This window comes from Neodiprion fabricii, chromosome 5 (genome assembly GCF_021155785.1).
Source record: "Neodiprion fabricii isolate iyNeoFabr1 chromosome 5, iyNeoFabr1.1, whole genome shotgun sequence".
Taxonomy (NCBI): domain Eukaryota; kingdom Metazoa; phylum Arthropoda; class Insecta; order Hymenoptera; family Diprionidae; genus Neodiprion; species Neodiprion fabricii.
Window position 1 is genome coordinate 27,851,112 of NC_060243.1, and position 12,101 is coordinate 27,863,212.

Below are 12,101 nucleotides of genomic sequence, written 5' to 3' on the forward strand. Positions count from 1 at the left end.
GCAGAAACTGCGCATGTTATCATCCTCTCAGTGCGTTATTATTTTACGCTAAGGTGCTCAGCAGCAGGAACAGCAGGAGGTAATTTTCTCGTGTATGATGTTATTGGTACCGCGTTTGTCGTCGGACGCCGGTAATCTGCAGCGAGCCTTGAAACAAGACAAATCTCAGAACGAGTGTATAAGTGACAGTATGTCGTGCAGGTAGAAACAACTAAGGAAGTTTCGATCTACCCGTACGTGTGTTGTTGTTGTTGTTGTTGTTGTTGTTATTCGAATTCGAATCCGGTGCAACGGTTTTTTCCTTCGCGATGATCACGTGCCGCGTGCAGCCGAATGCGCTGCAGTGATCGATCAACGGTTCGAAACTTGATGGTTTATAACCTGTGCGCGTGCGGTTGTGATTCTCGAATATCGAAGTCCTGCCCTGCGGCTACCGGTGTCCACTAGCCGTAATAAATTTCGTCCGTTTGTGAAAGCTTGAGAAACGTTTTCGGTCGCTAAAATAGAACAGCTTATCGCGACATGTCGGTGTCCGTTTATTCAAAAAGCTGATACAGGTGCAGCGGATACCACAAGATAACGACGAGGTCAGATTTGCGGTTAGGTGACGACGCTTATCATGGACACGGGGGATGGAAATCCGGATCCTACCTGCTTCGGCAGCGGCAGCATTGCCGGGGCTGTTATCGGCACTTTCTTAACAACGATCTTACTCTTGGCCGTTGCTGCCTTGTTCTACAGGCAGTGGAGGAGACACAAGGGTGAGTTTTGATCGTACTGAAGTTTGCAACGTTACCGGAACGATTCGTGAAGATGAAAAACCGTTATTTTCCGATTTTGGAATTTACTGAAATTCGGTAAACCGTAATAAAACAAAACACGCTCATACTTCGAAATCTTAGTTCCATAAAAATCACTGCTCAGTTAAGAAAATAGTGATTTTTTTTCTAACGTTTCGTTACGATAACGTTACTGACTTCAACCTCGTGAGTTTACATCACATAACCGGCCATCGTGCGCCGATATATCGTTCACCAAACATCCGCAGCGACATCGTGAATTAATCCGGCAATTTCTTTGGTAAATGAGACTTTCTGAAGTCAGAAAATTTTCGTCGAATGACACGTTAATTACAAGCTTTGACGAGTGGTTTTCACCATGCACGTATAATTATTATAATGGGCGAACTTCGAAGTTTACTTCAACGATGTTCTCGACATTTTATACAGATAAAAACACTACAGTTGTTGAAAACTGTAACTTTTAAATTTTCCTCAGGTCTCCATAGTTTTTGGTATAAAAACACAACAGGGAAAACATCGGAAAAATATTAGTTTTGCTAATTATACAACAACGAATGTATCGCCCGGTGTATAAAAATCTATAATTCAGACTGTTGACTATTTCTGCAGCTATAAGTTTGACTGGTTGAACAGAAAAGTGTACTCCTAAAATATTTTGAGCACCGGGTAACAGATCAAACATTTGGCGTAACGAAGAACTACCTTTTACGTGTCATTTTATTCTGTAAACATCGCAGTGTATACGTCGTATAGCGACTGTTATAAGATGATTAGCAAATTAAATAAAAAATTGTCGAAAAAACATGTAGCTACGATGAATAATCTGCTGCTATAATAAATCGGACAAGTCGAGTCGCACGGAAAATAGTGTACTGCGAGAATGTTACGAGGTGTGAACGCAGGTTTGCGATTTCATGCGAAAGTAGGTTGCAGGTGTGGATTTTTTTCTTTTCTTCTTCTTATTAACCAGGAAATGGAAAGAAGAATTCGTGGTTCGCTTAAAGAATGATGAGGAATCTAATTCACAAAAGTAAAATTCGAAGTATGTCGACCAATAGACCTAAATTTTTTTCAAACCGACGTACAATCGAATTCCGCGTGAGGGTCTGTAAACAGATTTGTATCCGTTTAGCCTGAAGCGGGAAAAAAAATTTCCCCAAACAGGTGAAAAATACATGTCTGAGAAAGCTGTCGATGAGCTACGACGACATATTTTGAAATTATGCGTAAACGTGATCGAAAATGAATAAAAAAAAATCAATACATTATACACATACGTATATTTGTAAGAAGAAATGACGAGATGTTACACTTATCACATGCATACACTGAGCTAAGGAATTTTTATTGCCGTAAAAACATCGAGTCGTGGGAATTGCGTAAGCAACGCGTGATATACTCAGGTGTTTAAGTGTATCCGAATTAAAACTGCCTGGTAGAATTATGACGAAACGGCGAAATCGGTTGTACTAGAGGAATGTCGCGCACGACAAGCAGAGACGATGTGTGATCGATATTCTCGTATACAGCAGGTATTCGAACAATGAAGATTAGAGAAGAAAAAAAAAAAAAAGAAAGAAAAAGAAAAGTGCACGTCCTCGTTCCCGTCCTCGTCAGCGTTGGATACATGGTCGCTTTTAACGACCTCAAACGTCACGATTTACGCTGGACTGATGCAGCGCAGCAGCAGCAGCAGAAAGCAGCCTGAGGCCTGAATAAACGATGAAAGTCGAATTCGCAGGAGCGCCTATCGGCCTCGTGATATATGTGTCCATATATGCATGCCGCCTATATACGTGAAAATACTCGTAAACATAACTGGGTATAATTTATGCATTTCAAAACGCCAAACAAATTAGATTACGAGAAGATATAGGGAATTCCATGCGAACCCGACCAAAGTCTGACCCGTACCATTTCTCATTTTGTTTAAAAATATTTTTCCAATTATCCTAACTTCGAAACAGTACCCTGAATCTTTTCAAATTCTTTATACGATCGCTCAATTCTTTATAAATGTTGAGAGTGATTTTTAAGAGGAAAATTTTTCAACGGAATGAAAAATGGTGAGGATCGGTTAGTTGGGTTCGCACGAAATTCCTTGTACATAGAGAGGAGTGAATTGGAATGAAACTAGAAGTCGAAAAAGGATGTTGATGTACAGGTGAATCACCTTCAGACACGAACCGATCGTTGATCTTATTCCATTTCCTCTCAGGCGCCGCACTTTGAAGAAAAAAAGCCTCTTCTGTCACACGAACGAAGGATATTCCGAGAAAAATTCTTTTCTCAAGGTACGTGCAGTTTTACAATTAGTCGGAAAAAACCGTCTCTGCACAATTCGTACAATCAGAATTTCTTTCCTCAAGAGTTGGAACGAGGCTAAAGTCAGTACCGTTAACGTATCGAAACGTTGAACCAAAAAATGACGATTTCGCACATTTGGAATAACTGAAGAAGTTGAATTTACAAAATCCGAATTTGTTGATGCTGCATTAACGGTTTGCTAAATTTCAGCCAATCCCAAAGTTACAAAATAACGACTTTTTCCAAAGATGCATAATTACAATAACGTTACAAACTTCAGCCTGATAAGTTGGAGGTCTTGACCATGATGCGATGACGGGCCCAAAGTGACTATCTGTTCATGTTTATTTATACCTACGAACCATCAATTAACGATGATTTATGTATAAACTTAAGCGAGCTTGTGAAGTGTGAACCGTGGTTCGTATCACTGGAGACCGTTGTCGAAGGCGTAAAAAATTCTATTTTCCTAACCGCCGTAGCTGGGGCAAGATCCCAGAGTCAATAAACTCTTAACACTTATCTGTGAAATATCTACTGCATTTTCCCATAAGCGTTCCGAGACGCTCTGGGCTACCACTGCAGGTACAAACGTCAGGAAATACCAGCGAGTTAACGGTTGAAAAATATTGATGTGAATTTCTTAATCCTCCGCTGCGATGATGCACATTGGGATATTCGGCACGTGGTTATGACTAGCCAATTTCGGTATTTCTATAATTTTTCGTCGCAAGCAAAAAGAGAGAGAGAGAGGGAGAGAGATAAAGAGCGAGATATTAGAGAACTGATTTTGAGTGGTTCACAGTTTCTGACGAGTGCTCGAATCGAGAACTTAACAAAATAACTATCAAAATCCGAGTGACCTGAAAATCGATGCTTACTCACGATGAATAATAATCCAGATATATAGAAAATCTTTCGCAAGAAATGTCGTAGTGTTTTATAAGTGCAAAAGAAAATTTGTAAGGAAGCATTAAAGTATGATTGAAGTGATTTTCATAATTTGCATGATCGCTCGGTCGACACTATACGTATACTTCACGTAACGTATTATGCGTACCGATAAACCGTGCTCAGTGACTGGAAAAGAAAAGGAAAATTCCAAAACGCGTGTAGAAATGATGAGAGTAATTTCAACGAGTACAATCGTTGATAATTACGAGTAAATTCGTCATTTTATTTACCCCTTTCCTTGCCATCCCACAAAGTTACGCACTCCTCGCATGCTTCACATATTCGTGCGTACCGACCAACGCTCGGGCACACATGCATGCATGTAACCTATCGGCTTTCTGGTTCTCTCTGCGAAGAAACGAACGAACGAACGAACGACGAAGCAACGGAGGAACGAAGGCCTTTAGAAAGTGCGGCTTGGTTGGCCCAGCTTCGGCTGCGATGCTGGCAGGTCATTGAGTCTGATATACCTATGGATATCCCATGCGGTACCACCACCACCAACAGCCTCGGCATGCCGCTTCTGCGTCTGTTTGCGTGAGCTAGGGACCCCCTTGGGCCCAACAAGGCCCCGCAATAAGCGTAAGGCCCACGTGATACCCGTACGATCGTATGCACATATGTGTGACACAATATTTTCTGCGCCAATCGATGGATAACGCTTACGTGATTATCCCGAGACACCTGGGAATTCATCGATTTATTTACCCGTCATAACTTAACGAAATAAAGAACGAAATACTTCTAAGATCGGTGAATGACGAAAGATATTCAATTCTGTTTCAATGTTGTCGGAACAGTTTTTCCTATCAGAAAAACATTTTTCCGAGTCCAGAATCTCGACCATTAATCTATCAGTGGTTTATTTTTCTCGGCTGCATAATTTTTCCTCGGGTGTAAATAATAATTATAATAACGATAAGAACAGGCACTGAATTTTCTATTATTACCAAAAAAGTTTTGGTACAATGTTTCCATAAGTTGTTATGTCTTCTGCGGGACGATAGATAGTCAGAGATGTTTCATCATGCCAAAATCAGTATTTAGCAAAGAATAGAAATTGTTTAACCGCAGAAAAATTGAATAAACAAACAAAACAAGTCAAGATAAAAATCAGAAAATAAAGAGCTAAGGCATAACGAAAATAAGGATGGAGAGATGGGCCAGTGAGTGTAATTAAGAAAATACTTAATAACCGTACAAAAGGAAAAAAAAACGAATTCAAAATCTCAGACTTAATTACACACTTCTAACGGGTATAAAAATTTCGTAGAAATCCTACAGCTGAGTAAGTTTGTGCTAAACAAATGTAGAAAATCGTAAATACCGGCGAGGTGAGGAATTAACCAAGTACTTGGAAAAACCATCTCGTTTGATTACTCATACATATAACAAGAGTTATCGTAATATTTCTAGATGAAGAAACAATGCGAAGCAACGAAGAAAACCTTATATTTCAAAACGATAGGGCGGGGAGGGAAGGGGGGAGGAGGGATAACTTCCTGGTAACCGTCATTATTTTCATACATGACCGATATCCTTCAGCAATGCAGGTTTTACAGGCACGTTTTGAAGCAGATAGATCGGTAGAATATTATATATATACAAGTTATACACGTATGCCTGAGAGCGGAGTGCTTATAGCTTACCCTTATTTATCTAATGCGTCTACTATAGAGTTACTATACGTCACCGATCATCCCGATGCGCAGTGTCTATCGGCTCTCACAAACGACAAACATGGGAGCGGAATGGCCAGTTAATCTCCGAAGACGGCGCCGCGTAGTTCGATTCAAATTTCAGGGTGGCGATTCCGTGCTGTTCCTCATTACTTTCGACTCGTGATTCGTCATTCTACCTCAAATGTATAATTGACGCTGTTTACATTTTTCCTCGAACTTTACTCAAGAGGTTAAGGAATTTGAGCATTCGGTCAATACAGATAGTAACTATCCTATCGCACGCGTGGTGTTAAAAACAGGAGATGGAAGTATGCAAGTATCGAATTTTTTTGAAGTACGACTATCTGGGTTCTGTATAGAGAACCCAGGTGTACAAATACTGACTCTGAAATTCAAACCGAATGATTTTGCAATTCATAGGGGAATCGGTAGAACTGAAGTTTGAGAAACGGGAAAACATGCACGATGTCATTCACGTTGAAGCTGTTTCAGTAAAAGAATTCTTATTTTTTTCCAATGATGGTGAAACCTCATCAGAAAAGGTTGGATTGGCGCTGAGTCCTTCTACGTTTAAACGTAACCAACAACAGGTCAAGGATACTTTGGATTAACACCCAACCGCATGAGACTGAATTTTTACCTAAACGCAAAAAGTCTGAGAATCAAATCCAAGTCTCAGGATCCAAGATAAAATTTCAGTATAAATTGTAACCTGTTTCATTCCACTCTGTGCACATATTGGCTTTCGGCTGTAAGTGACAACGACGATCGTCGTTAAAGGAGGTATTTTAAAAATTTAAGACCCTCCAGAGTCCCCAGTTTATAATCTAGCTTATGTCGAGATTCCGAACTAATCCTAGCCAAGGAAGATTTGGGGGTGGTGAAGCTGGTAACACGCACGCTCGAACACCAGGATGAACGAAACCTACACACTAGATGCAAGGTGTTTACCCTGCGTCCGTTGGGAATTTTCTTTATAGGCGTGCTCGCACACATTCGCCAAACACGTGACAGACGCACCTCGTTCCGTTGTACGTGTTTACCTACCAACACAAGGGCATGGTCTATATTTGGACTTAAGTAGTCCCAGAGCGGCTGAAATCTCCGTCGATAAGCGCGCGGGGTGCGTCAGGTGCGTGAATGCATTCCTCGATCGGACTCACCAAGCTCGAGTGCATGCTCCCCGACCTCCTCCTCCTCCTCTTCTTCCTCTTCCTTTTCCCCGCCTACCTACCTACCTACCTGCCTCTTTTCCTTCCAACCAACCGATTCTACCTGTTCCAACTCACAGCGTATTATATGTATGTTATACGTACCCTCTATACTCGTACAATATTCGTGCGTATAACCAGAGGAGAGGATCACCTTGCCCTGTGCCTGGTGAAAATTCGAAGACGAACTCGCTGCAGGGCGGCTCATTTTGCCGATCACCATGCCCTGCGTGAATCGGATCGGCATCAATAAGCCTCCTTCTGGTTTGTGGTGCCAAACACTGTAAACAATTTGATGTGAAAATTAATCGGTGTGGATTTATATATAGAACAATTTTTGGGGTAAATCCGGAAATTTAGTACCAAGATAGTGTTATATGGATATCAATAGTCTTGAATTGACGGTGAATATTGGTTTCCATAACTCCACACGGGAATATTTTTTACAATGAAGAATGGCCGACGTCGGTTTTTATTCTTCACTTTTCAGCCGCAATAATTATTTACGACGCGATGTCATTTCGTCGGTTCACAATTGGTTAACAGGATGTGCCAAATTTTTACTAGGATTATACTCGTTCGGTATTAACCTTTTGAGTCATAGCGGTACCTAAGCATTTTTACCACCTATTTTGTATCCATTTTTTGTATATCTAGAGAACTTTGAAAACATATTTCTTCGCGGTTTTTTTGTTATTTCTGACAGTATACTAATAGGTTTTCAATACGCGAGAGTAATTACTGCGATGTAATGTAAATTCTTGTAGTTAGAAGAAAATTGATTGAAAAAAATCGTGGATATTGGAGGAATATTTCATTTCCGAGAAAGTTATCCCTCTGTGCACACATGTAAGTTTTACATGAATTATAAGTTTTTGGGGGTCACTGATTACGAATCTAAAAACGGATTTCAAAAATTCAGCACAGCGAATCTAATCAGCGGCCTTGAAAATCCCTGAATAGAGATTTTTGACCTGAATCGATCAAATATGAAATTTTTCTCCACCATATTGGATCCACCATCTTGAATTTTCAAAATCTGACTTCAGATTCGTAATCAGCGAGCCCAAAAACCCTGGAATACTATCTTGTTATAAAAGTTGACTCAGCACAGTAATGTGTGACTCAAAGGGTTAAGATGATTATACTCTTGTTTGATATTTTTGAGAAAATCGTGTTTACATTCACCGGCAGTACGCCATCGTGATCGTGCACGAGGTTACGCCCTGGTCTCACTTACTGCATGCAACGTTGCAACGGTGCATGGAGCAGCTGCAGTGGGCGCAGATAGCTGCGGCATTCTACAAGTCTAATAACTCGATGAGCGTGTGCAGGGCAGGGTTTGAAGCAGGGCACGTTCGCCAGCGATACTCGTTATGCAACAAAATGATGCCCACGTAAATACGTGAGGCGTTTTTCATACCTATCGACGCAGTTGATCGCTCTTCGAAGCGCAAATGCAGTTGGGATTCAATGGAATGGATGGGGAATGAATTCCTGTAAAGATTGCGTTTGAACAAATTTGGAACGGTGAAACCCGGACCTATAAGTGCCTAGGTAGGTAGGTACACCTGTAGTGAATGCTTTGGAAGCGCAGTGCGAAGGTTTTCAAGCCAGCAATCGGCCGTTGGATTAAAGAACCCAGGTATATTGTACCATTACCGTACGTAAAAGGAGAGACGGGGATAGGATGAAAGAAAACGAGATTAAGAAGGGAAAAATGTAGGTATACATAGCCAACGTCAGCATGAATTTCAGACGGTCGCACAATTATCCCTTTACTTGAAAAGACTTTACCTTTGAGGGATAGCTGGGAGCTATTAACGTGCCGTTATTGAATTCAGGTAAAGACTAGGTATGCGGACGGTCACTGGAGTAACAAATCCGTGTAGATTTATTTTTACATTCGATTAACGAGAGACGGAATGACTGTTGAGTGACAAGCTTATCGCGGTAGTAATTTATTCGTCTCCACTTTGTTCATATTTTTTTTCCATTCACTTTTTCATTGAAAACTTGCCGCACACTTTATTATACTAATTACCGCGTCGTGAACGTCATCGTCCGGGGTAAATGGGATTTCCCGTTTACGAAGTATCGATAATATACGTAGCATATCAAAGATGCAACATTCCTAAAGCAGTTATGACGAGTAGCAGTAGGTCTGTCTGTATAAATAATTATTTTGCAACTGGAACATATGTCATAAGTATAACATTTGCATTTCTCGAAACACCGGTCGCGTAAAAAAAGTATGAAAAAGAATAAGTGACTCACTTGTGTATCGTCGGCAATTGTGAAAAACAGACTCGGCGTTCAGAAGAAACAGTGTTCACAACGGGTGCTGTGTGTGTGTGTGTGTTCAATTTTCGCATGCAGCGCATACGCGTACCTGCAGAACAAACGATTAGCGGAGGAAGACTTTAATTTTAACACGCTTTGATACACCGAGATGGTGACGAGCAATCTTGAGATCTACAACGTAGCTAGAAACGAGTTGTACATGTTATGTACTAACTATATCTACGCGGGTCCAGATGATTTCTAATTGCGTTCGATTGACGACGAGCGAGGTGTAGTAATTTTCGTGAGATACTGAAGTCTTTGAGTTATAGTAGCGTGTAAGTATTCTTACCACACACCTATTTTATATCCTTTTTCCGTACATTTAGCAGAACTTTGCCACACATTTCTTTGCGGTTTTTTGCTATTTCTGATAATATACTAATAGGTTTTCAATACTCGAGTGTAATTATTGCAATATGGTGTAAATTATTATTTTTAGAATCAAATTTATTGAAAAAAGTCGTGAAAATTGAAAGAATAATTCATTTCCGAGAAAGTTAACCCCTCTACACGTATACATGTTTTAAATACATGACAAGTTTATCTTGTCACCGATTACGAATTCGATATCGTATTTAAAAAATTCAAGATGCCTGATTCAATATGGCGGACGCAAATTTCAATTTCTATCGAATCCGGAGAAAATACTCTGTCCAGGGACTTTTGGGGTCGCTAAGTACAAATCTGAAATCAGATTTTGAAAATCCAGTATGGCAAATCCAATCAGTGACCCCAAAAACCCCAGAATAGAGTTTTTTTTTTACCAAATTCGATCAAATTTGGAATTTTCGTCCGCCACATTGGATCCGCCATCTTGAATTTTTGAAATCTAATTTCAGATTCGTAATCAGCGACCCCCAAAAACCCTTGAATACGATATGTTTATCAAAGTTGACTCGGCACAATAATGTGTGACTCAAAGGGTTAAACGACAACGAAACAGCCGTGGTTGCATTGCAGTGACGGGAGGTAAACTAAGAAGATGACCACGAAGACTAAGGTGTTTCCGATTAGCGCTATCCTTCGCTTATCTTCTAAACGCACGTACCTGCACAGCAGACTGTGAAGAGAAATCGGCGATAAGCGACATACCGCGTCCCGCATACATGATATTCCAGTTGCGTATAGCCGCAGCCAACAGTAGTAGGTATGGTGATGTCACTTGACACCCACTCGTCGCTCGTGCAAAAGCTATGAACAACAATATAGATGTATGTACATAGGTGTGCGTTTCGTACTGTAGAAACACCATTCATCAGTAGCAACACACGAAGATGTTAAGCCACGGATAAACAATCCATGCGTCGCGGTGCTCTTAGTACTTAAAAAGAGCTTGCCACACAGTTGTGTAACAATTGTTTTTCGCAGCATACCTATGTATACACAGCAGTATATGTATATATGGATTTGGGCGAATGATATGGAACACTAACATTACAGCGTAACGGAACGTGTTTTTTGACAAACTAAACGTTGACTTTTTTTAATCAAACATCATGGGACTGTTTTACGGAAAACACGTTTTCGTCGACTCGATCACCGTCAGCATATCGAATCCAGCTGCTTATTGTCACCCAAATTCATGCATGGATCTGTAAGTATTAAGTAAAAATCAAGGGTTCAACTGGCGTACACCTCCTAGTTTAGACTTCAATCATGATATGCCGCGATTATCATGATGGAACGACGCCCGCTCGAGGCGGTTTCAAAGACAGGAATGTCAATAACGTAATTATGTAAACCGTACCGTCAGTGACCCCACGGAGAATCAGATAACAGTTTCAAAAATAACGAAATAGAAAATGGATAGAGCTGAGCGTAGGCACAGTATGGAGTTATGGGACCTAGGGAAGAGGTCCAAGCCTGGGACAAAACGGAAGTTAACGCATCGCTGCACGTATAGCTACGTGTGGATGGTACAGGTACGTGCATATAACGTAGCATGTCTTTCCGGTACCTATAATCACGAGCATAACACTGGTTGAATTGAAGGGAAAACAGATAGTTTCCCTGATGATTATCACTCAGATACGCCATCTCGCGACTTATATCCGAGTCTAATCAGCTGTAGATCACGAGCGGTTCATTCCGAGTCAGTTAAAAACAGCTTGATACAATTTAGCGATAGTGCGAGAGAACAACCTTGGGAAAAAATCCAACGACCATCGTGCAGTTTACATTCAGTGTGTAAACCGTAGTATAAGCTGATGATTTTCCATTCCAAGGATGGCCAGTTGTCGTGACGTCTGTTCGTTCCAACAACTGTAATACTGGCAATAAAATTCGGAGATGCGATGTTGAGATGAAATGAAACGTGACCTAAGCAGCGACGGAATCGGACGTACACATACTCGGTATGGAAGATGGGATGAAAACAAAACGGAGCGTGGGAGAACCTGATCCTTGGTCCACAACCAAATACGAATTACGATGCAGAATACGAGGAGTTGTCTACAAGAATTAAATTGAGCTTGTGACGAGACACATCTCAGTACCCAGACAAACGATGGGTATGGCGCGGAGTATTCGGGGTGTCAAACAGGGCTCAAGGCGTTCAATCCTGACGGGTGGGGTGCCATAGAGTGCCAGTCTTCTTTCTTCATCCTTTGACTTTCAACAGTTAACGAACGAAGCCACGCCTTGCATTTCTGCATAATCACGATTGTTGTCATTCCTTTCGTTGTCGCGCCTCGACCGCCTCGTCGTTCGACGTTCGTACACGTACCTTATACCTTGTACCATCTCTACTCGGGATCGTCGCGGTGGCTCTTTAGTATTTCCCCACCTCCTCGTCGCGG

At 41.1% G+C, this 12,101-nt stretch overlaps 1 protein-coding gene and 1 long non-coding RNA gene across 4 annotated transcripts in view; one reads left to right on the forward strand and one right to left on the reverse strand.

Moving 5' to 3' along the window:
- LOC124182411 overlaps positions 1–12,101 on the forward strand; it is a 21,744-nt gene continuing 9,643 nt past the window's right edge. Inside the window, exon 1 of the mRNA XM_046569676.1 lies at positions 1–761. Within this exon, the coding sequence (XP_046425632.1) occupies positions 620–761 (142 nt within the window). The 5' untranslated portion in view covers positions 1–619. The remainder of the gene's footprint in view (positions 762–12,101) is intronic.
- The window catches only part of LOC124182450, a 26,472-nt gene continuing 19,955 nt past the window's right edge, over positions 5,585–12,101 (reverse strand). For 2 of the 3 annotated variants that reach the window (XR_006870767.1, XR_006870766.1), the window contains exons 2-3: positions 7,112–7,238; positions 5,585–7,030 (exon numbers count right to left, since the gene is read on the reverse strand). This is a non-coding gene — a long non-coding RNA (uncharacterized LOC124182450). The remainder of the gene's footprint in view (positions 7,031–7,111; positions 7,239–12,101) is intronic. The other variant, XR_006870768.1, reaches the window with a different exon arrangement.